We start from the raw sequence: 22678 nt of genomic DNA, 5'->3' as shown, positions 1-22678 counted from the left end.
TATCTGCTTCAGAACTGAGAGTTGGTGTGTACTTTGATTTTTAGTTATAAAGTATGAGGCCACTGACCTTTAGGTAGACTTGCCTTTTTAGGTCTGTTAAAACAATTTCTTCTTTCATACTTATAGTTAAAAGTGTCCACAAATTTAGGAAAGCTGGACCTCAATTCTATGAATAATTTTGTGATGTTGAAGTTGGTTTTTGACCAGAATCCAGCCCAGGAACTAGCAGTAAAAGGGAAACCAGCTTCCCCCCTAATGTGAAGAGAACCTTGCGACAGAGCTGCTTATCATGAGTCTTCCAGAAGCCCCCGTTCAAGGAAGAATTCCATGCTTTGTGTACTGTGCTAGAGAACTGACTTGTCAGCTAAAGGCAACCATCACGCAGAAGTTGGGGATTATTGTCTCAGTTGTTTGCTCTGTTATGAGTGGAGTTACCAACATCAGTGCATCTTACACAGGCAGCCTACAGCTATATTATCCCAGATCCTGAAGGAAATGGCTTCGAGAAAAGCAGCTGTGAGCTAGTCATTAAGTAAGCATTTACATGAGTGATCTTGGAGTCAGGTGTGCATGGGTGTGTGTGTATAGATGGATAACTGAGTCATCAGACACCCAATACTCAAGATGATGGTAATTGTCACCAGGAGGCAGAAATATGGGCAGTTAATACCAGTTTCTTGACTGGGTTCAAAATCAGTCCAATTTATTGGACAGAACAGCCTCTGTGAAGGTGAGTCCAGTGAGGGTGAAAGGCAGTGGGTGGAGTAAGTGATGAGGACCCCTCAGGGCACGCCTGGAGGGTAGGGATGTGCCCAGTGTGTGTCAACCAGTGCTCCCTTGTTTAGGAGAAGCCGGGAAAATTGGTTTTATAGAAAGTGTCCTGCTTTTATAAAACACACTGGAGAGCAATAAAGCCCTTCTGTGGGCTGATTGGCTTCAGGTCAATTTGTGACTCAAGGGTAAAGTAAATAAGGATCAGAGCTGGTGATGATGGAAAAGGATTTTATAAAACACTGAATTCTTAGTATGAGTTACTTTTCAAGTACCTTGAATCCAGTGATATTTATTAGTTGATTGAATTGCTTAATTAGCCTTCTCTTACAGGCTTAATAAACAGTTCCAGTGTTAGTGGGTTCTGCAGTTGCCTGACTAGGATGTGACAGAGAATTCGGTTTGTGTTTAATTTATCTATGTGTGCTCTTTTTCGTTAGCTAGTGTGGTACGTGTTCCTCGATGCCCATCAGCAGAGCCGAAAGTTCCTTTTGGACCACTTCTTCTCACTTCAGCATTTATACACTCAGCTTGTTACACATTTAGAAGAGAAGAACCTAGCTTGAAATCTGTGTTAATATTAGACCTACAGTGAAGATTGTTTTTAACTCAGTAACCATAGAAATAATCTTTTAAAACAAATTCTTTTTGTATCTGCTGTTGCTAGTCATCTGCTGTGGTAGTGCTTGTGCAGTAGGTCCTAGAATGGTAGCAGGGGTCCCCAGGGGGCAGGGTGGAGGTCCTCGGGGGTGGAAGTGGAGCGCGCAGCCTTCCTCACTGCTGACCCTTACCCGAACCTTTCTCCTCACCAGCTACCTTTTGTCAGACCTTCACCCCATCTGTGCTTCTTTTCATGAATGACCTTACCCATTTTGACACAGAAGGCAGAGAGCAGTGGTTGGTGACAAGGGTCATCCCCGTCTTGTTTGTCAGCAGCACATGCTGGTTGCAGTTAAGCCTAACATGTCTTCAGAGACTGGGGCCATGATCTGAGAGGCGACTTCATTCTTTTATTTAGGACGTTAGTGGGAAGCAGAAAACTGCTCACATTGATGGTTAGCTTTAAAACTGTCTTACTGAGAGAAAAAGTGCTATGCATCATCGTTAAACTTGAGGCCAAGATTCATTTAGTCTCTAAACACTCTTCTGGACTATTTTCAATAGTTTAATTTGCTGTCACCCTTCCCAGTTGTAGATCCCAAAAACATTTGTCAGTGCTCTAATTTCAGTGTTATAATACATATTGAAAGAGGGGTGTGGAGTGTAGTTTTCAGAAACATTTATGTTTTGGTTGAATGATTTGCAAGTTACTGTGGCACTAGTTTCACTAGAAGAAAGAGAGATTGACAGTAGAGAATGTACTCAGTGCCAATAACCCCTGGTCACTGAGTCCATTGTCCTGGAAACTATTGATTTCTTTTTGCTACTCTGCAGATGTGGTTAATCAATGAGGAGCCTCAGTCCTGCCTCCTGAGTGTTGGTCTGGTCAGTTGCTTCTCTCTTCCTCCTTTGGCACTAGCTTATTTTAAGCCATTCAGTCTTTTTTTTCTTTCTAATCCATCCTTCATATTTGAGACCCCCAGTGTGATTTCCAAATGGAACTTTTTGCTGATTCCACCCTTTCTCCCAAGTAGCCCAGCCTTTTCATCAGGGCTCACATGCCTGCCTGGGCAGCCTGCGGGCCTGGATTCCTTTCTTAGTGCTACCAGAACAGGTGTGAGTGTCCCCTTGATGACAGTGCTTTTTACCCTGTCATGTTGCCCCAGTGCCAGGCGTCCCTGTGTCTTGCCTGTCTTGTCTGTTGAGTGCAATCACTTCAGGACTCAACGCAAGGATCATTTTCTCTGTGAAGCCTTCCAAGACTCCTTATCCTCCTACACCAGGAATTCAGTCTTATTCATTGTTTCCTTAGGGTCTAGTGGTGCTTGGCACGTGGGAACATATTCAGTGTATGTCTGAGGCATTAATTACTTCTATCTGTAGATTAGAACAAAGTTATATTATGTAAATGTGAAGGTTTTAAATTAAAATATTTCTGCCAAACAATTGATAGGTTAATCTGTTCTTAGCAGTTAAGCCAACATTAAGTCAAATATTTAATAAAATTTTGCAAAACTTAAATCTTGGGATATGCAAACACCTTTTAAATATCAGCTTTAAAATTAGTTCTGAAGAGGTAAGTGCCTTTAATTAATAGGATACCAGTAAATATTTTCCATAACATAATTCCCCCTTGTCTACCAATATTATTTGTTTGCAGTTCCACTTGGCCTGCCTGTTCTTATTGTAGACTCTGTATAGTGGTAGAGTGCCTCGAGAAGGCAAATTGAAAAACTGGCAAGTGTAGATTAGCTAGAGAGAATTCATTGAAGGTGCTAGATATTTCCAAATTTATCACCTGTGATTATGTTACTTGTGTGTTATTTAATACATGCCTTAAAGTAAGTAAATTTAAATTTTCTGGTATGTACATTTGGCTTTTTGAGAACAGTTGTTCTCAACTGGAGACTTTTTTGATTGTTACAACTTGTAGAGGGGTGGAGTGCTGGTGGCATCTAATGGATTGAGGCTGGGGTACTGCTGAGTAGCCTATAATGCACTGGGCAGCCCCCATAAGAAAGAGACATCTGGCCCAAAACGTTAATAGTACCAAAGGCGACAAGTCTGCCTTAAAATTGTCGATAGAAATAGAGTTCACTCTGCACATTTTATGGGTTGTTACAGATTTGTACTTGACATTTTTGATAGGTTTATTTCTCATCTCAATAACATTTTGAGTTTCTTGGAGTTCAGAAAGTACATTACACTACTTTGAGCTTTCTACACTGGTTAAACATACTTCTTTTCACATAATATATGCTAAGTAAATCTTTGACTGATTGATAAATGAAAAGGAGAATGTTTATTTTAAGGGAACATCTTTCTTTACACTTGGGGATCCTGCTTGATTTCATTCCCACGACGTCTCACATCAGAAGTTCTGGAGAGTTCCCAGCCCCAGTGTGTGGACAGTGGGAGTCTGTAGTGGACAGGGAACCCTTGTGACCAGTGAGCACGTGCTGGGCAGAGAGAGCTGAGAACCTTGACGCTGTTGCTGAATGTAGAATTCCAGCTTAAACAGCTTGAGTGTCGAATTTTGTTGTATTTCATTTGTCTATTAAAGGTAGATTTCTGTTAGATAGCACTTTGGTCTAGATGATTTAACTTCTGAAAAAGACTTGGTGGTGGTTTAGTCACTAAGTTGTGTCGACTCTTGAGTCCTCATGGACTGTAGCCTGCAAGGCTCCTCTGTCCATGATTCTCCAGGTAAGAACACTGGAATGGGTTGCCATTTCCTTCTCCAGGGGATCTTCCTGACCCAGGAATCGAATTGGGGTCTCCTGCAAGACAGGGAGATTCTTTACCGACTGAGCTATGAGGGAAGCCCAAAAAAGCATGTAAAAGTATATAATTCAACATTTATTTGCTAATGAATACTTTGAGTAATTCAAACTAGTTGTTTTCTCTGTTATTACCAAGGTTTTCTTAAAATTAGAGAACATGCTTATTATAAGCTTTTCTTCAAAGAGATCAGTTTGGCCTACCATGGTAAAGATTGGCAACTTTATGGTATTTTGTGTTTTTAAACCATTTTTAAAGATATTAAGAGTTGAAGTTTTAAACATATTTGAGGGATTCATTTCTAATAGTGAATCTCTGCTTCCTCTCCCTGGAATCTTATTAGTAATATCTATTTGCTTTTAAGAACTTAGCAATTCTTTGGGTTTTGCTTTCAAAACACATGTTCAGATTTGACTGATTTGGTGAAGGAGTTATGAAAACAAAATTAGTATTTTAGCCTGTCATATGAAAGAAGAATATTTGGAAGTAAGGATAAGTTTGACTATAGATTTGTCTTTAGGTAAATTTTATTGAATTAGAAGTAATTTTGCATTTAGGTAAAGTAATTTTTAATTATATAATATAATAATATTTTTATCTGTAGAAAAAAGCAGAAGAAGCTCATAAAATATTTGAAGGTCTTGGACCGAAAGTTGAACTGGTGAGTAAAAAATTTTTTTGTGTCTAGTGCTCTTTTTGTAGCAGTTTTTCTTGGGATAAGGTGGAGTACGGTCGCTTGATTCAGGATGAGAGTAATGTGGCCGGGCAGTAAGGGCGATAAGCTTGAAATAACGTGCACAAACTTGGGACCTTTGCAGAGGCGTTTTCCTGATCATGTTTTTGCCTGAGCAGCTATTAAATCACGGAGGTAGAAGGAGGAAGAAGTAATAGCAGAAATGGAAAATTCTTTGAATCATCTTGTTAGGGTAATAATGGCATTTAATCCTCCTTTGTCTTTCAGAGTTAAAAAAAAATCTATTAGTGAAGTGAATATGGGTTACAGTGGATTTCATTGTTAGCAGATGGGGTGGACAGAGTTATTCAGAGAGGCCAGCTAAGTCTGGAGGTTGTGGCTGGGTGTTTGTGTGTAGACCCATTAGCTGTACTTTACTTGAGCTTCCATTGATGTGTAGGGAGTGTGTCTTTGTCTCTTAGTAGGCAAGTGTACAACATTTTGTGTATAAATGTTTGGTTTATTTTATAGCCACTCTATAACCAGCCGTCAGACACCAAGGTGTACCATGAGAACATCAAGACGTAAGTATTGATCGTCTTTGGAGTTCTTCAGTTAAAGACTGTATATTCTATAAAGAGACCATTTTTACATTATCTGCTGACATAGTACTATAACGTAGTGTAGGTGTGTTTTAGATTTGTGTAATTTGCTGTCGTTTTACTATACGTTATCTTCCTCTGGCTTTTTGGGGGTTGGGGTAACAGCTTTGAGTTTCCGAGGCCAAAAAATAAAATAAATGATTGCATAAAACTAGCTGGTTTTATGATCTGCTAGTAAAAAAGATGGATACTTAACATTGAAATGGCTTACCTTGAGGCTTGAATTTTTTGCCTCCTGTTTTGTCTTTTTTTCAGTGGAGTACCTGCAAGGCGCATGATGAAGTAAGATAATGAAGCTTTTTCATTTAAGACTAGTGATGACACCGTCCCCCACCAAGCCACATCTGCCATTGCAAAGTAGAAGTGCCACGGATCATTTTATCATTATTCAAATCCTATTCTAGGGAAATCCCTTCCATGACTCTTGCTAATGACGGTATTTGTAGACCCTTCTGCCGTTTCATGCCCTGGTGCCTCGGAAGCGCTCAGCCCTCACGTGGGTGCGGAGACTGCTCCACAATGTAGCTGGCTTAGCCTTGCTCCTCCCAGACACCAGGCCTTTCTGGATGCACATTTTGGAATAAGAAAATAAGTGAAAAGAAAACCTAATTTCTTGATCTGATTGAAGTAAGAGAGGAAGCTAGATAGGTATCTTTTTTTTTTTAATTAACATATTTTAAGAGAATTTTAGATGAATTATTCTTAGTTTGTAACAAAAATGTGATATTTCTTCTTTATTATATGTTTTATTAACTATAACCAGAACATTATACTTATTTACTAGTACAGTTACTAATGAGCACATTGATATTTATATATATATATAATATAATTTAAAAAAATTTTTTTCTTACTGAGAGTATATGCAATAGTTGGCTACTTTGCAGAACTGGTGGCAAATATAATTTGCATGGTAGTATGCATGACAGAAACTGAAATTTGAATGATTTTAACTTTTGTTAAGTAAGTGGTTTATAATAAAAGTCATATACCTAGAATTTTTCTGTGAGATGCTGCTATGGTCTTGACAACCCTTAGAACTAGGTTAGGCAAAACATATAAAATATACCTTGTTTTAGAACTGTTTAGCTGTTCTAACATTTTTAAAAAGGAGAATAGCAGATAAAATCTAGTTGGCTACTTTTAATAATTTTTTTTTTCCACAAAGCTTCCATTATGTTTGTGTTCTGTTTTCCCTGATAGTCGCTGCAGAGCAGCCCTGTCTGATTTATTTCATATTAGCTATCTTCCTGCTATAGTGCTTAGCACACTGTCCTGAGAAGGAGTTCTTCATGTAAATTCTTAGGAACCATTGTGAATTATATTTATTGATTGTCCTTTGCTATTGAGTAGCACATAAATACAGCTAGAGCAAACTGCATACGTGGCAATGCTTCCACTGCACACCACCTTGTGAAGTACCGTCTACTCAGCTACGTGTGTCCGTATGGATCGTTCAGTAGCTGTTCTGTCATCACCATCATTTGCTTTGTATGAAATAGCAAATGTTCCTTTCAGTAATTCTCTTTCATCTCTTGGCTCCTTTTCCATATAGCCAGCTCCTGACTGTTTATGCTTATTTGAGTGGAGCCAGTGTCATTGTTAGTCCGGAGTGGCAGATAACCCCCCAAATTACTTCTACTTGCCTTGGCTGTGTATTTATATTTAAATAATCAGCTTGAAATCCTTTCTGGAAGTAGGTGGGGTATAAATATTTATATTTGAACCTGCATGCCATTGTTTTGAAGGTTACAGTGCTTCATATTTGAAAAGTGAAACTGTTAAGTTATAAGGGAGGACTTGCTGTCCTGTCATGTTGCCCCCCGTGACTTCTTAGAGTGGACTGTGTTGTTTCTGTGCCTGAAGAAAGCCTCTGTTTAAGGCAGAGTCAGCTCTCTGTGTTGGTACACTCTGAGGAGGCAGGGCAGCGTGGACCTGTGTTAGGAGGTAACTGCGAAAGCTTAGCCTCCTCTCCACCTCCCTCCTCCCAAGAGTGAACCAGGGTGCTTACCTCACTAGGATTCTTAAGAAGAATCAGTAACTGTTATAACTTGAGAATAATATTTGCCTTATGAATGTAATAGTTGAAAATGAACTTTCTGTGTTAAAGCCTTACTATAGAATGGGAGGAAATTTAGTCCTAATTATTAGAGGAGTCTTGTTTTGCAGGGTGAAAAAATTAGGATTAATTTTGATTATATTGTATATTCTTAAGTGATCTTTGCTTGTTTTTCAGTGTCTCTGAAAACAAAGTGAATGCACTATTGTACTTTTTCTTAATGTCATACAACCATATTTTTCTCTTCTAGAAACCAGGTGATGAGGAAAAAACTCATTTTATTTTTTAAAAGAAGAAATCATGCAAGAAAACAAAGGGTGAGGTCCTATCCTTGTTCACTGAAATTTATTCAGCTTTCCCGTCCATGCTTCTTCAGGCATTCGCTTTCCCATTGTTAGTGAGAACGGTTCTTGACCACACTTGAGAGCAGATGCTGATTTGTGACTATAAATGTGACTTAGACATAAATCTAAGTCTAGTAACATTTTGATATCATAAATCACATTTAATATCATTATCAAATTTCCTTGGTCATCTGTGTATAGCATTTTCATCTAGCCAAAATAAAGAAAATGGTGAGTAGTTTAAAAAAATATGAAAGAGAAGTAGGATGATCTCACTTAGTCTCTTAACCTCAGACAAATTGGGTAAGTGATGGTCATGCTGATGAGGCATCAGTGTTCTTTCTTATTAGAAACTGGGTCAGCTAAAGTTCAGCTTTTTCAAATTCACGGTGTTCTTTGTATTTATTATGACTTGCGGTCTAAAAATTTTGTGGTTATAATCTTCATGGAAATTAAGTTACAGAAAATATGCCACTGTTCTTTTATAGTGTGTTCGTAATAATTTTAGACTGTTAATTCATTTGAATGGTTTCTTACTGAATAAATGATATACTTTGATTCACATCAGAAATGAACTTGTACCTTGTATTTAAGGACCTGTTAGTTTAATGAATTATAAGGGTCACCAGCTTTTATTTGGTATATAACTTCTAATGTTCTAATTTGCCGGTCTGGGCCTTCAGATACTTTCTTAAATTATCAGTCTTGAATTTTTTTTTTTGGCCAAGAGCATACACATACAAATAAATTAGCTAAAGTATTTTTTTTTTCTATCCAGTAATTTTGTTTTAATTGTGGTAATTGCTAAATTTGCTATCCAAAGAGACAAACATAGAGGTCCAGACTTTGTTCTTACGCTTCACTGAGTATTTAGTTATGAACTTTGTATGTTCACTGACTTGCCTAGTAAATACTTACTGGCAGTTTCCCCTTTTCCAAGAGTGAACCAAGGTGTTTTATCTCACCAAGATTCGTAAGGAGAATCAGTAACTGTGTAGTTATAACTTAAAAGTAATATTTGCCTTATAATTCAGTGTAATAATTGAAAATGAGCCCATGCATTATTCTACAAAGGGAGCAGATAGCCACGTGGCTTTAGCCCTCGGGGAGTCTAAGGAGGAACAGGGCAGATGAGGCCATGGGCGATTACTGTATTGTGGTCATCCGGTGGTTCAGGACATCCAGATGACTGTGAGAGTGTGTAGGGTACAGCTGGCACAGAGGTGGTCCTGAGGGGTGTTTCACAGGAAAACCAGCCATCTGCCAACTTTTACAAGCTTGGGAAGGGCTGGGAAGTGGAGGGAGCATGGCAGGGCAGGGGAGCCAGGCCGGTCGTGCACGGCCTGAGGGTCAGGAGGGGGTTTGAAGTCGGATGCTGAGGTCATCTGTGAAGTGTTTGAGCTTAGGAAGGGAATGTGCATCTAGTTACACCTCAGGGTGCATGGGAGTTGTGTAGGAAGGAGGCGAGGGGGTGACTTGGCAGTAGAGCCAAATGAAGGTAGATTCAGGCTCAGGAGGTGGACGGATGTCGAGGAGACGGAGGGAGTATGGGGGACAGCTCTTTCCCTCTCGTCCCTTCCTGAGCCGTCATGAGCCCTTTCACACCTTCCGTTGTTTTGCATTCATGGTCCTATGCCCACAGTACAGGGTTCTTTCTTCTCTGTTTAAAGAATGAGATCACACATTTCATTTCTCTAAAAGCATTCATTCTCGATTTTGTGTAGTTTACTGGATTTCTTTTTATCATAGAGTACAACCAATTTCTGCCTTTTCCAGACTGTAAAAATGTTCATCATATGGAATTATTTATAGTAAGAAAAAATTGCAAGTAACCAGAACTTCCAACAGTAGGAGGGTGGTCTAGGTGTGAATGTTTTCTTTGACCAATGGAAAGGTGACAACAAAATGTTAATCTGCTTGCCTTTGGGATTACAAACTATTTACATGTTTCTATTTCTCATTTTCCATTTTTTTGACAATGAAGACTTAATTGTTATCGGAGTGGTTCAGCATGTAGTTTGTTGATTTGTGTAGTCTTAATGTTGACTAAGAAATCCAGCCACAATAGGCTCTGTGTGTGGATCCTTCATAGAAAACAGCTGCCTGTCTTTCTCTTCTTTCAGATCAAGGACACCTTTTCATTCACAGTTGAGTCATAGGCCAAGTGTCCTTCTGACTTAGCCTTAAGAAGTAACCTGTGCTTTTAAGTATTAGGTTTGTCAGAATCACAGAGTTTAGTTTAATTATTAATTTGCTACGGGTATTTAATAGGAACAAAAAATCTGCCAGCGTTATGATCAGCTCATGGAGGCATGGGAGAAAAAAGTGGACAGAATAGAAAATAACCCTCGGAGGAAAGCTAAAGAAAGCAAAACAAGAGAGTACTATGAAAAGCAATTTCCAGAGATTCGAAAACAGAGAGAACAGCAAGAACGGTTTCAGCGGTAAGTGGTTGGATGTTTTTCTTTGAATCATATTTTTGATCTTTCACAATATTTATTGTCACCTGAATCTAACCATTAAGAAAGTTCATAGAGAACTTTTGTTATGTTTTTCCTTTTTTTTAAATAAATATAGTTGATTTACAGTGTTGTACCAATCTCTGCTGTACAGCCGAGTGACTCAGTTTTACACATACGTATCTTCTTTTTTAAATATTCTTTTCCATTATGATTTATCCCAGGATATTGAATATAGTTCCCTATGCTATACAGTGGGACCTTGTTGCTTATCCATCCTGTATATAATAGTTTGCATCTGCTAATCCCAAACTCCCAATCTATCCCTCCCCCACCCCTTGGCAATCACAATCTCTTCTCTACGTCTATGAGTCTAAGAACTTTTATTTTGAACATAAAACTTCGTTATCAACTAGCAATGTTTATGTCTTGGTGAATCTAGTAACTTTTTATATTTAATCATGCTGTTGAATCTAAATTTAAGTGAATATGTTGAAATTAATTCTTCAGTTCTTGAAAATGATCATTCCTTTTGAAATGACAGTAAGAATAAGACAATGTTTCATGGTCCTTAGCTACCTTACAGCATAATCAAAAGTCTTATTAAATTGTTTGCTAATTAAGAAATTCTTTGTTATTGGTATGTAGTTTCTGATTTGTTTTTACTTTAGAGGACAAGTGCTTTTGCAAAGGTAGAATCTTTAGTTGTCTTTTCTGCTGTCTCATGTATGTGAGTCATGGGAGCCCTGGTAACCATAGTTAAGTTGTTGTGAGGGGTGATGATTGGATTTTTGTTCCCCTCCCTTAAAAAATGTTTTATGTAGTTTTCTAAGTCTGCTATCCTGTGCTGTGGAAGGCAGACAAAAGACTGCTATTTGAAATGAAAATGACACCAATAACTAGTCTTCCAGATGTTTCTCGCAAACAGTTCTGCCATTTGAATTTAGACATGTAACCTTTAAAAAGAAATCTTAGCATTTAAATTGTTACTAATTTTATAGATAAATGACTTAAACATCTTGCTTGAAAGTAGTTACTCAATAGCATTTTAGGGTTTTTTTCCCCTGACTTCTAGTCCCACTCAGAAAGCAAATTGATATAAAAGTAATTTAATTGATACTTTTTCTTTATAAAAGGCCTTTAAATATATATGCAATTTCTCCCTCATATTTAGAGTTGGGCAGAGGGGAGCTGGTCTTTCAGCCACCATTGCTAGGAGTGAACATGAGATTTCTGAAATTATTGATGGGCTCTCTGAACAGGAGGTAAGACAATTTATTTAATTCATGTTAATTGATTAGGCATTTTAGCTTCATACCCAATGACCTAAGAGTTTATTTGTATATATATGAGAGAATGTTTATGGCGTTCGGGTTTTTCCAAAGTACATGGCCAACCATCGAAGGTTTTAAACAAGGCTGCCCTGAGATCTTATTGGCGTTTTATGAAGATGGCTTTGGCAGCAGGGAGGCCTGGGAAGAGGTGAGGACGCTGTTATGATTAAAAATAAGGGCCTGAATCAGGGCGACAGTGGTAGAAATGTGTTAAGAGGGGCCTGATAGGAGAGATTAGTAGAAGGCAAAATGGATAGGACAGGAGTGGGAGGAAAAGATGAGCAGGTTAGAGGATGGGCTGCTGCTGCCATTTTCCTGAAAGAACAAAGGAGCAGGTGTTTGTGTGTTGGGTTGTGGACCTGAGGTTCATTGGTGGAGTAGGGGGTGATGTCTAGAGTGGAATCTCTAGCCAGCTGAGCCTGGGAGAGATCGATAAGATGTTAATAAATCAGTTCTGAATAAGAATAAATTTCGGTTTCTAGCACTGAGTCTTCATAGCTGTGTTCACACTCTCTGAAGGTTGGTCCAAAAGCCATGTATTAACTTTTGCTAGTTTTGGTTTTAAAATATGGCTTTTTGAAAACCTCATCTCTCAGTTCTGAAGGGGTGGTCCTCTTAAGTAATAATCAAGGCCAATTATTATATTGCTGTACATTTCAGGCTTTGTGGCTGTGATCTCTGCAGTGATGACTAACTCTGCGTTTAATTTCTTTGCTTACTGTTTGAACTGATTCTATAAGGGGGGCATCTGTAACCAACCCAAGCTAGTATTAGGTGAGGTGAATGTCAAGCTAGTGTGTCTATCCCAAACCACATTTTGATGTTTAGACAGACTGAAGTAGAATGTGCTAAGTCGCTCCAGTTGTGTCTGACTCTTTGCGACCCCATGGACTGTAGCCCTCCAGGGTCCTCTGTCCATGGAATTCTCCAGCAAGAATACTGAAATGGGTTGCCATTTTCTCCTCCAAGGGATCTTCCTGACCCAGGTATCAAACCTGCATCTCTTATGTCTCCTACATTGATAGGCGAGTTCTTTACCACCTGAGAGTCCCTGTAAAATGAGAAACTCTGTCAGGAGTTGACTAAGGCAATGTCCACTGCTAGGAGAAGAGTTTCAGAAGAAGACCTAGCCTTGTGTCGGGGTCAGTAGTTATAATTTTCAGTACAGGTTTTCTCATGGAAGTTTGTGCTTATAAACTTACTGAATTAAGCCTTAGGAAGATAAATTGTATAACTGAAACCAAGTTTTAGTTGAAGTTCGAAGGATGAGCGTGTTAAATTTGCAGTGGAAAGATTATGTAAGATTAGCAAGAAGTGTTTAATACTTCAGTAAGTTTAGTTAATTTAAAAATCAATGACCTTAAGATTTTGGTTCCTGTCTGCATATTTTTCTGTTTTATTAGTCTATAAAAATGATGTTGAGACTTATAAAAATGAGGCAATATTAATGTTAATAAGTGCTTCATAAGGTCATTACTTCAGTGATCTGACATCATTGTGTGTCCTTTAGGTCTAAGATCCATTAGCTGAAGTATCTGCTGCGTTTAAGGAAAGAACTCTTCTCACATTGTAGTGGTGGATTTTAAAAAAAATTGTACATGTACTTTCTGCCTCTCTGCCTGTTATTCATAACAATGAGTATTAGATCCGTATATAATGACCATATGTTAGATGTTATGGTACCACTGCTGTTGTCATTAAAATGCATATGTGGTGTTTCAGTGTCTGTTAAGATAGTCTGTGGCCCTCTTTAAATTCAGTTCTATGTAAACTGCATTTCTTCTTTGTTTTCCTTCAGAATAATGAGAAACAAATGCGACAGCTCTCTGTGATCCCACCTATGATGTTTGATGCTGAACAGAGACGGGTCAAGTTCATTAACATGAATGGGCTCATGGAGGACCCTATGAAGGTTTATAAAGATAGGCAGTTCATGAATGTTTGGACTGACCATGAGAAGGAGATCTTTAAAGACAAGTAATTTAAATTTTAAATTATTCTCTAATAGTAGCTTATATGAGTTAGTGAAAAGTATTGGCATTTACTTGTAAATTGAACTGTTTCCCCCAAAACTTGGCCCCATTTTGGCATTTGAATAATGTGGGAGGCAGAGAAGACAGATAGGATGCGACCTTCCTGTAAATTTATAGTTGGAAATGTAGGTACCAGCTTAGAACAGAGTTGTGGAGGCATTTTAAGAGTGGTACCCAAACCTGAGTGGTGTAAGAATCACTGGGGGTGCATTTTAAAGTTATAGATTTCTGCGTAATACTGTATCCCAATCCAGTCAGTTCCTGGTGGACTCTGCCCAGGAATCTGTGCCCTTTAAGAGGACATTGGCCTTTAGGAGTCACTAGGAATTAGTCTACATTTTATTTGTATTCCCAAGGGCTTCCCCCACCTCTTTTTAAGTTATTAAAGAGAGTGTGTGTGTGTGTGTTGTTTTTCTTTTACTCAGGTTTATCCAGCATCCAAAAAACTTTGGACTGATTGCATCTTACTTGGAAAGGAAGGTAGGAAATGGTTTACACTGAGATTGTTGATAGATTTGGGTTGGTTGCTGCTTTGAAGGTTTTGTGTGCTAAAGCACAGAAGTAGTTAAATAGAGTTTTTGCAAAGGGCTTGACACAGATAAGATTCTTATGTGAATAATATAGTGGTATTTATAATCGTATGATGATGATTCTAAGCACAACACAGACTAATTTTCATGGTTAAAGAAAATGACCTGATACTATATTTCCCTAAAAACACACAGGTTACAGTGTTTTTCTGAACCTCATTAAACTTCTAATTCAAATTTCAGAGTCCGGATTTTCCCTGAATTTGTTCCACAATGTATTCTTGGATGTTGGGTTTATGAACAAAATATTTAAAGCGACATTTTGAATATTTACTTATACAGAAGAAGAAAGAGAATTTAGTTACTGGTTAATAAGAAAGTGCTTGAATGTTTCTGATAGCTCCTGGTATCTTTTACATAATTTGTACTAAGGCAGCTGTAATTGTCCATCAAAACAGTAGACACTATATATATGTATATTTTACAGCCTAGATATGCCTTAAAGAGCTAGCCATTTGTGTTTTTCTCCAGTTTATATTTTGAGAACACTAGAGATTTTCCTTGAAGATGTTACTTAATTTTTTTTTTAATTCAATCTCATTGCATCCACAATTTTTTTAATAGAGTGTTCCTGATTGTGTTTTATATTACTACTTAACCAAGAAAAATGAGAATTATAAAGCCCTAGTAAGAAGGAACTATGGAAAACGCAGAGGGAGAAACCAGGTATGTTTCATTATTGTGTCGAAACTATTTCAAGGTTGGTGGAATATAAAGATGAAAAATTCTGTAATAGGGGCTTTCTCTGTAATTGTACTTTAGGAATTGACCTTTCTATCAAATTAATTAGAATGTTATGAACATGCTTTGATTATTTTGAAGTTAATATATATTTAATGTGTTGCATTTTCTATTTTGAATGCATTTTAAGTTTCTTGCATACCAAAATTAATGAGAAGTTTTATATTTTCATGCTATTGAAATTGTGCATGTCAGAGTTAACAATTGTAATATAATTAAATATAAACACTGTGATATCTTAATGAATACACCACGCTTTCCAGTCCTTTGGTCTGTGAAGGGGACAGGTAGAGTAAGGTGACTAGAGTCAGGGGTTGTTTGCTAAAATACTTGGAACCTGAGTATTTCAGGTTAGCTTCAATTCTGGGGTTGAAGCACTAGATGTCAGAAGATTGTGTCTAATGCAGTGCAGTGTGTGTTTTCACAGTGGCAGTTCAGAACTTTAGAAGCTCTTTTCCTTCGAATAGCTGGTCAGCTGCCGCCACAGCTCCCTCCTGCTCTTCTGTGTGCCACATGCCCTGAGACTGCTCGTAGGACGGTGGCACCTGTGAACAAAACGGCTACTGCCGTCATGAGTGTTCTGACACGCTTTGGTTCTCCACAGCCCCCGCCTGCCTTCCTTGGTCACCCTGATCTCCAGATACAGGTTTCCTCGTGATGTGTGGTCAGAAGTGTCTTGTTTGTTGTGAGTCATTGTTTCCTCCAGAGCAATGCCACCTCTCGGGATGTGGTCTCACAGACTTCAGAAGCAGTGTTCTTGGTCAAGAAAAGTATAGAGCGTTTGAGGAGTCAGCTGAGTAAGGGCTGCTGGAGGTCGGGGAAGCTGCGATGGGGGTGAGGGGCCAGGACTGAGACCCTAGTAAGTGAGTGGCATTGGTGGGTGGTGTGTGCAGAGCACAGATGTCCCCTTGCTTGTAAGGTTCTGCTGCGGGCTGGTTTCAGACAGCAGGGCATGTGGGGGTGTTTGCTTACCTGAAGACCCTGGTTGGTATTAGGGGCAGAAGAGTATTGGGGGAATACAGTTACACGTGTTGTTCAAACCCGAGGACTGTGGCCCTCTTTCCTTGTCTTCAGCTGAGTTGACACCTCCCCATGACTTCTCAGGGCTGTAAACCATTTCTGGGTTATGCAGCTCACTTGCTAGGCAGACGGCTGAGTTTGTCATTGGTGTGCCATCTTATTGGTTCAGATGACAGATGAATGCTACCTTTGTGGGGTGCGGGGTGAGGTTACTAGCATTTGAAACAGGTCTTGTGACCACTGTGGCGTACTTGTGAGTTGGGGTGAATGAAACATTCCCAGTTGTAAAGCAGAACTAGTCACAATTGGAGAATATGCATTTGAAAATCTTCCTGATTTCTTAGTTTTCGCTAAGGTGATAATGCATACTCAAAAGAAAATGAAACATGCAGTTAGAAGGGTGTGAAGCTGTGAAGGTCAGATAAGGCCAGCAAGGGAGTTGTGGTATTGAAACAATCTAGCCAAAGGGCCATAGTGGAAGAGTGGATTCCATTCTTGGTGAATTGTGGAAAAATTCATAGAATCAAGATCGTGAGGACAGAAAGCAGGATTGGCAGCAGTGGAAAGGTGGGATGGGGGCACACGTGAGTAGATCGCAGGGTCCTGGGGGTGACACATGCCCACTGAAGATGGTGGTGGTGATGCCCTGTGGGAAGTTTTGATGGGCATGACCTGAAAGTATTTCACACGCAGGATATCATGTTGATAGAAAAGGCAGTGACTAGCATCTTGGATCTAAAGAATAATGACAAGGCCTAATGAGCCATGTGATAAAGTCATCTCTGTGTTCCTGGGAGACTTTGAGAGTCAGTCCTTAACACTAAATGATGAAGAAAGGTGTCATAGGTAGACTTTCTGAAATTTGTAAAAAGATTTTAAACACCACGGTTGAGCAGTGTCCTGGAAGGGGCGGTCGGGAATAAGATGGGTTCTGATTCTTCTTCCTTCCACCTGGGTTAGAAGAAGGCATAGTGTAGGACATTTTCTGGAGAAGACTGAAGAGAATTATTGTAAGGAAAAAGCTAATGGTAGTTTTGGGGAGTTGGTAAAAGACTTTGAGATTCCATCAAAAATTAAGGAAAATTTTGCTTTGTTCGGGGCAAAGGCGTGAAAATGTTGGGTGTGCTGAGGGTAGCCTGAGCGCAGACCCTGTGAGAAGGGGCAGAGGCTGGAAAGAGGGACTGTGCCTGGGATGGTCCTGTTTGGTTAGGCCATTGGATTTCTTCAATAAACAAATGTAATAGAACTCAACACAAACTTAATTTTACTTTTCTCTCAGAGTCACAATTCTAGCAGTCGAGACATCAAAGATATAAGGGTCTGTATCTTATCTCTCCCAGTCTTTGTTATGTGCTTATTTATAGTCACTTAGTTGTAATTACAGCTTAGATATATTTGAGTGTTTACTTTTCACTTTGTTGTATTCATAGTATTTTTCTAAATTGCTTCATTCTTGATAATGACCATGACTGTCTACTATTCTGATAAATGAATGTTTCCCCCAAGACAAACAACATAAAGAGGTTTCTTGTAGTATTATCCATAATGATGAAAAAATTGGCAACATGTTAAATATCTAATACTAGGGGAAATGGTTTGATACATTATAGTTTATCAAATTTCACAGCAGAATTGAAATGTTTAAGTGACAGATTAGATGTTGGAATTAGAGTACCAACCTCAGATTTCTAAGTGGAATTCTAACATTGTCACCTCTCTGGATCTAAACACAAGGAGCATTTGTGTGTATGTACCCTTGTAAGCAATACATACAGACTACATTAAAGAGCTTTCAACTGATTTTTAATACATGACCCCTAGTTACATTGTGGAGGATTAATTAATAAGTTTAATTTGTGGCATAGATATTTATTATCATTACAATTTGAGGAGCTGTTTCTTTTACTTTCCAACTTTACAAATGATGGTTCATTCTAGCAGCAAATTGCCCGACCCTCACAAGAAGAAAAAGTAGAAGAAAAGGAAGAGGATAAAGCAGAAAAAACAGAAAAAAAAGAGGAGGAAAAGAAAGATGAAGAAGAAAAAGATGAAAAGGAGGACTCTAAGTGAGTTAGTTAAATATTATTGTTATTTGAAAATGAGATTGAATCTATTGAAAGTATAAAATTTTAGATTTTAGAAAAATCAATGGGATGTGTGCTTTGTCACCTAGTAGTTATTTGACATAATTAAGGGGTGGAATATTCTAGTAAGTATAACTTTTGGATTGATAGACTTATTTGCCAGATATGACCTAGTATGTTTCAGAAGGGATGGACTAAATAATACACAGTAGTTGTTGCTTGTGTAGTTGTTCGTTTCTTTTTAATATTTATTTTGTTATTTCTCTAATCTTCTTGGAAATACTGAAGGTTTGTCTGATTTTGAGGCAGTTAAAGCAGCCTAAATTGTCACGGTTTTTAAAGTGTTGGATACTCAGGCCATTCTAATTTTGTACTTGAGGAAGATGAAACCTATGGTTTTTTTTTTTGTTTTTTTTTTTACTTATTCAGATAAAACATTTGTCCTCACCACATAGTCAGTGGTGATAAGTTACTCATAAGTGCTCATAAGTTACTGCCACATCTTGTTTTGACTTTGTTCTTAAAATTCCTGGTTTGTTTAATGAGTGCTCATACACTGCTTCTGAGAGCTCAGTCTTCTGGAGGGTGCAGAGACCGTACGACATGTGCTCTTCTTGGGCAGTTTATAAGCCGGGAGGGGAATTAGGCAAGAGAAGAAAATGCCCTGGAAGGTACGTGCAGAAGCAGTAAAGTATGCTGGGAGACTGAGAAGAGCTTGAGATTTTCTTCCACCTGCGTAGCCTAGAGGACTTCATGCAGGAGCTAGTGGCCAGTGTGGGTACAATAGAGGGTGTAGCGTGGATGCACAGGCCTCCTTGGGATTGTGCAGATAGTGGTTTCATTAGACTGGGACATCAGGCGCCTCAGGAGAAAAGTAGGAGGAGGTTGGGGTTCGATATGTTTTAAAGCGTTAAAGCTCGATGTGGACTTCACCCAGGGAGTGGTCTGGCTCTGTTTGGGAGTAGGTAGGATTAGCATGGCTGAAATGGTTTCCTGCCACAGCTCTTCCACTAGAATGTGGCTCTGTGAGCAGTTAAGGATGAACGGAGAGGTGGGAGGCAGGCAGGCAGGCGTGAAAGGCTGGGGCTGGGCTGCTGGGGCTCTGGACATGCGCAGCAGTGATAGAGACACAGGTGGTGGGAGAAATGTTAGTGAGATGGAAGGTTCACTAATGGGGAGTGACAAGTGCAGGAGAGAGCTTCAGGCGCGATGAGGTCTGTAAACTGGGTGATGGTGAGCGTGCTGGTTCTGTCATCATCAGGCAGTTGGGGCCGAGGGAGCAGGAAGCAGGGTGGGAGGGTGGGCATGTCTTCGGGTGGATTGAGTTTGTGTTGATGAGAAGCCCAAGTGGTTATTCCAGGTAACTGAGTTTGGCGGAGGTGGGGGTTGTTCAGTTTCTGTTTGAAGTATTTTCAAAGCTTTAATCTTTTTGGTGTATGTATACTTTTAAATCACACAAAATGTTCTTTGGCCACTGTTTCTAGAGAAAATACCAAGGAAAAGGATAAGACAGAGGGGACAGCAGAAGAAACTGAGGAGAGGGAGCAGGCCACACCCCGGGGCCGGAAGACCGCCAATAGCCAGGGCCGCCGGAAGGGCCGGATAACCAGGTCCATGACCAGTGAGGCTGCGGCGGCCAGTGCTGCTGCGGCTGCAGCCACTGAGGAGCCCCCGCCACCTCTGCCACCACCGCCAGAGCCCAGTGAGTGGACAGGGCTGGAGCGAATGGGCCAGAATTTTGTTTGGGATTCCGTTTCAGTGCTGGGGTGCGGCAGGAGGGACATCTGATACTGGCAGCCTCTTAGATTGTCTAAATTCTTAGACAAGGAAATACTGGGTCTAAGCACAGGCATTTTTCTCTCTTATTAGGGACTATCTTCTTTAGTTTATAAAAGGATCATATAATGACAAGTCCTGTCGCTGGTGGCTCAGTGTTACCAAGTTTATCATTACGTGAAGTATTGATACGAAGAAAGTACAAGTTCTGGGAACAACAAGGATAAAATGAAGGAAATAATTTGACAGGTGGATGGGTGCAGCTCATGGTGGGCTTTGTTTTGACTATATCCTGCTTTGCTTACAAAACAAAGATTTTTAAATAGACAAGTGTTGTAATTAGATTAGTGCTTTAGAAAGATAACTGGTGAGAGTGTGGAGGTGTGTTTGGAGTTAGCAAATTATATCCTTGGTGCTGTATAATCTATGGATGATTTTTCTCTGACTTACTGAGCTCTACCTTTGTTTCAGTTTCTACGGAACCTGTAGAAACCTCTCGATGGACAGAAGAAGAAATGGAAGTTGCTAAAAAAGGTAAATGACAGTAGTTCAGGTTCTTCGGGTTTGTTTTAGTTTGTTTGTTTTTAGGGTTATTAGTAATGAGTGATACGGAACTAATTTCTTTTTAATTAAAAAAAAAAGTTCTTCCACAATGGAAGCAGAATTTAGAAGTACAGTTAGAAGGTCTTTTTGACGGTATCTTGCTCTGTAAGGTACCCCAGTGTATCTTGTTTGAGGGACCCACTTTTGAGGGATTTAACATTCTCTCTTATTTTATTTTGAATGTCTTGTTAGAGAGCAGGTAAGCTACTTGCAGTTTTACAGAAGAGTTGTGATTAAATGCTATTAATGTTGTTTTGGAAGGTATTTGATATAAAAAGTCTCTTATTTAAAAGTTGCACTTAGTAGAATGATAACTGTTTCCTCAGTTTGCATTTAGTAAGGCTAAGTTTGATTACAAACTGCTAAGAAATTGTGCTCTGGTTCAGAGATGAGAGCATGGACTTTGCAGCCAGACAGATGAAGGTTTGAGTTCTGCCTCTGACGCTTGTGTAGCGTGTGGCCTTCATTTTACTCTGGGACACTATGGGTCTTCTGTTCTTCTCTTCTTGCTTATAAATGACCTGTATAAAGTACAGAGCATACAGTTTGAAATTAGCTAAAATTTCTAAAAGCATAAATAATTGGTTTATAAATAAACTACTTTTTAAAATAATTTTGAGAAAGTTTAGCCAGCTCTTTTGAGGGTTAAGGATTTACCTTGCAGTTCCAAAGAGAAATTATTGCAAATAGCTTGACCTTTTAGTGACACATTTCAGATTTATTTTCTATTTAGCTGGTAATGAGTAACACATTTAAGAATCATGTAAACTTTGCCTAAAACACAGCAGTTTAGAGTGTTCTGTCATCAGAATATTTTTATTTGAGGTATGTTTGCTGTGACAGTTGTACTCACATGCATTGCTGTCATCTGACCGTCAAAGCACGGTAACTGGATGCCCACGTGGCCACAGCACGGTCTGGTCAGAGGCACATCCCCACACCTGACTGATCAGGCCCCTTCCTTTCAGCTTTTGTCATAACACTGGCAGAATCTGGAGGTGATCTTCAGTTTTCATTGTGAAGGAATCTACTGGTGTTAACCTTGAAAAGTTGATGTTCTCCCCACCAATTGTTGAATTTGCACTAGAAATTCCTGCTTGGATACACCTATGTCTAATGTACATCTCTGTGTTTATGCGTTGATATGCCTATATTTCGTGCACATATGTTTCTGTGTGCATATGTTTCTGTGTGCATATGTGTGTCATTTGTTGGAAGGAAGTCAGATTGCATAGGTTCCTGTGATGCATTGTATTACAGAAGGTTTAAGAAAACCTGGTTGATATTTTTGAGGGGATCCTTGATTGGAAATGGACTGTGGACATGTTGATTATACCTGGAACCTCAAGTGTGTGTCTTTACTTGGTGTTAATCACTCACATTTGATTGCCTTATTAACTTTGTGCTGATACAGTGTTCCCGAGGATCTAGAAATACCTAACCACGAAGTTGACAGTGTCTGGGCTCTCCCTGTGTGTCCAGCATTGTCCTGGTCCTCTGGGAGATAATACAGCAAGGACAGGGTCACGTCCTTCCAATATTGAGCATGTTTGAACTTTGGGTAGAAAAATAGAGCTGTTAAAGAGTTTGTGTCAATCACATTTCAATAAGCATTGAAATGTATCAATAAATAACTGAAAATGCAGTGTTAATGATGGTGAGTGCAAGGATTAGGTGTATTGTATTATTTTTCTTGCTTGCTGTATCAGGTGACTATTCAGTTAATGTTTGGTTTGTTTTTAAAATACAGGTCTAGTGGAACATGGTCGTAACTGGGCAGCAATTGCCAAGATGGTGGGAACTAAAAGTGAAGCCCAATGTAAAAACTTCTATTTTAACTATAAACGGCGGCACAATCTTGACAACCTTTTGCAGCAGCATAAACAGAAAGTGAGTATATCAGAGGTGGTGAATCTTTTACTTACTGTTTTTTGGGTGGGTTTTTTTTGAGCTTCAAAGATGGTTTTGAAGAAGACTTTTTTGTAGCCTTACCTATAAGGGATATGCTAGTTTCTTGGCACAAGTTGACTCAGTTTGTTTATTGTCCAAAGTGTAAAATTTCTGTTAGTAGTAATGGCAGTGCAGTACTTTTGAATGACTGTAAACTGGATTTGAAAAATACAAGCATTTTGGAGTTTGAATTGAAAA

General features: G+C 39.1%; 1 protein-coding gene across 50 annotated transcripts in view; it reads left to right on the top strand.

Annotated features, from left to right (window-relative positions):
- NCOR1 (nuclear receptor corepressor 1) overlaps positions 1–22678 on the top strand; it is a 110855-nt gene that overhangs the window by 38098 nt on the left and 50079 nt on the right. For 39 of the 50 annotated variants that reach the window (XR_014080475.1, XR_014080479.1, XR_014080477.1 and 36 more), the window contains exons 7-19: positions 4757–4813; positions 5357–5409; positions 5743–5769; positions 7797–7863; positions 10162–10334; positions 11524–11614; positions 13482–13660; positions 14142–14196; positions 14871–14972; positions 18006–18133; positions 19636–19853; positions 20399–20461; positions 22281–22420. Coding sequence is in view for 39 of the 50 variants with exons in the window: in XM_081583704.1 (XP_081439830.1) it covers positions 4757–4813; positions 5357–5409; positions 5743–5769; positions 7797–7863; positions 10162–10334; positions 11524–11614; positions 13482–13660; positions 14142–14196; positions 14871–14972; positions 18006–18133; positions 19636–19853; positions 20399–20461; positions 22281–22420 (1353 nt within the window). In the remaining 11 variants the exon portion in view is untranslated. The remainder of the gene's footprint in view (positions 1–4756; positions 4814–5356; positions 5410–5742; positions 5770–7796; positions 7864–10161; positions 10335–11523; positions 11615–13481; positions 13661–14141; positions 14197–14870; positions 14973–18005; positions 18134–19635; positions 19854–20398; positions 20462–22280; positions 22421–22678) is intronic. The other 11 variants (XM_081583695.1, XM_081583710.1, XM_081583692.1 and 8 more) reach the window with 3 other exon arrangements.

This window comes from Giraffa tippelskirchi, chromosome 3 (genome assembly GCF_054371585.1).
Source record: "Giraffa tippelskirchi isolate mGirTip1 chromosome 3, T2T-mGirTip1v1.2.pri, whole genome shotgun sequence".
Classification (NCBI taxonomy): domain Eukaryota; kingdom Metazoa; phylum Chordata; class Mammalia; order Artiodactyla; family Giraffidae; genus Giraffa; species Giraffa tippelskirchi.
Note: the sequence above shows the minus strand (reverse complement) of the source record. Positions and strands in the feature narration are given on the sequence as shown.